General features: G+C 39.1%; 1 protein-coding gene across 2 annotated transcripts in view; it reads right to left on the bottom strand.

The window, feature by feature from the left end:
* Positions 1-713: 713 nt before the first annotated feature.
* ERICH5 (glutamate-rich 5) overlaps positions 714-2,340 on the bottom strand; it is a 26,564-nt gene continuing 24,937 nt past the window's right edge. For both annotated transcript variants that reach the window (XM_012000007.1, XM_012000008.1), the window contains one exon: positions 714-1,102. In XM_012000007.1, the coding sequence (XP_011855397.1) occupies positions 990-1,102 (113 nt within the window). In that variant the 3' untranslated portion in view covers positions 714-989. The remainder of the gene's footprint in view (positions 1,103-2,340) is intronic.

Raw genomic sequence — 2,340 nt, 5'->3', positions numbered from 1 at the left:
AAAAATACTTTTAATATTATTCAAAAGGATAACAGTGAGCCGAGATCGTACCACTGCACACCAGCCTGGGTGACAAAGCAAGACTCCATATCAAAAAAAAAAAAAAACAATAGAGCCCAGGAGTAGACTCTACATAAACAACAATCTAGGTTTTAATCCTCGCTGTTTATTGTCTCCAAAATACATTTAAAAGTGAATTAATTAAAAATACTTTTAATATTATTCAAAAGGATAACAATTGAAAAACCTCACGTGAGTAAAAAATCAACAGCTGATTCAAAATGGCACATGGAAAATGTGTAGCCTTTCATCGTGAAAAATGCCTAACCTTGTGATAGCACCAGAGTTTGCCATCCTTTGCAAAGAATTCTGTTAACATATTTAATATTCCATGATAAATAAGGATCTGTGGTAGTTGACAACCTTAAAGGAGAGCAAGTGTGTAGATGACATATTTCCTAAGGTTCTTATCAGTTCTGAATTCTGTAACAAAACAGAAATATTTGGTATAGCTCATTCTATTATTTTTGCTGTTGTTCATTCTCATTCCATCATGATTATGACTGTATGACTTTATTATTGTGAGTTCCCTAAAATTCGCTAATTCCTTTCTCTAGCTACCTGTACCTAAAGGTTTACACTTCATTTTTAGGGTCCCATTTTCTATACTGAATGGCCCCATGGCCACAATGAAGAAAGTCACCCTCACACTCTTAAATAATCACATAATTTTTATTGGCTTTGGTTTTTATCGTTTTAAATGTACAACCATTCTAAGTAGCTAAGAAAACTGTTCATGGCTTAGCAGTTTTGTAGAACAATATAATCCAGAACATGGAAACATCCTTCTTATGGTTCCAACAGTCTCTCTATAACCGCACTCCTTACAGAAAACATGTAAATGTAGAAAGATAAGATACATAACCACAAGCTTCACTACCATTTTTGTCTTCTCTGTGATAACGCGCTGTATGGGTTCACTCTTCTATCTATTTGGCTGTTGAAAGGTTCACCGCTTCTCCTGTTTCTTCTTCTTTGGTTTCAGCCCCTTCCCTCACTTTCTCATTCTCCATCTCTGTTTCCACCTTTTCCCCTGTCTCACCTGGAAAAGTAACCAAAGGAGATACTAAGAGACACTTATTTAGAGGTAACATAAATTATCCCACAGTTTGTCTCCAATGGGGGGCAGTTCTTGATCTTTAGGTCTGAACAGTAAGTTTATCTGGAGGTATCAAGAAAAGTAATCATCTCGGCTGGGCGCAGGGGCTCACACCTGTAATCCGACACCTTGGGAGGCCGAGGAAGGTGGATTGCCTGAGGTCAGGAGTTCAGGAGCCTAGCCCAAAGTAATGAAACCACGTCTCTACTAAAAATACAAAAATTAGCTGGACCGTGAGCTGAGATCACACCACTGCACTCCAGTCTGGGAGACAGAAGACTCTGTCAAAAAAAAAAAAAAGGAAAAGAAAAGTAATCGTCTCGATTCTCTCAGAGCCTCTGAATGGCTGATGTCGAGTCAATTAACATCTCGAGTCTTGGCATACTCTTATGAAATAAATTCTGTCTATAAAATCAGGATGCAAAATTACCAAAGAAATGGCGGTAGAACATATTACAATAGAAAGTTCATGGCCAGGTGTGATGGTTCACACCTGTAATCCCAATGCTTTGGGAAGCTGAGGCAAGAGGATAACTTGAGGCCAGAAGTTCAAGACCAGCCTGGGCAACAAGACCTCCTGTCTTTACAAAATATTTTTCAAAACTTAGCTGGGCAGCTGGGCGTGGTGGTTCACGCCTGTAATTCCAGCACTTTGGAAAGCTGAGGCTGGCAGATAGCTTGAGCCTAGGAGTCTGAGACCAGCCTGGCCAACATGGTAAAACCTTGTCTTTACAAAAAATACAAAAATTAGCCAGGGATGGTGGCGCCCAGCTACTCAGGAGGCTGAGGAGGGAGCATGTATTGAGCCTGGGAGGCAGAAGTTACAATGAGCTAAGAATACTACTGCACTCCAGCCTGGGTAACAGAGCAAGACTCTGTCTCAATAATAATAATAATAATAATAATTTTTTAAAAGAAAAAAGAAATTAGCCAGGCATGGTGGCACATTCCTGTAGTTCTATAGCTACTTGGGAGGTGGGGCAAGAGGATCCCTTGAGTCCAGGAGTTGGAGATTATAGTGAGCTATGATTGCATCACTGCACTCCAGCTTGAAGATCTTGTCTCTGAAGAAAGAAAAAGAGAGAAAGAGAGAAAGAAAGAAAGAAAGAAAGAAAGAAAGAAAGAAAGAAAGAAAGAAAGAAAGAAAGAAAGAAAGAAAGAAAGAAAGAAAAGAAAAGAAA

Source organism: Mandrillus leucophaeus, unplaced genomic scaffold (genome assembly GCF_000951045.1).
Source record: "Mandrillus leucophaeus isolate KB7577 unplaced genomic scaffold, Mleu.le_1.0 Scaffold611, whole genome shotgun sequence".
NCBI classification, from domain to species: domain Eukaryota; kingdom Metazoa; phylum Chordata; class Mammalia; order Primates; family Cercopithecidae; genus Mandrillus; species Mandrillus leucophaeus.
Note: the sequence above shows the minus strand (reverse complement) of the source record. Positions and strands in the feature narration are given on the sequence as shown.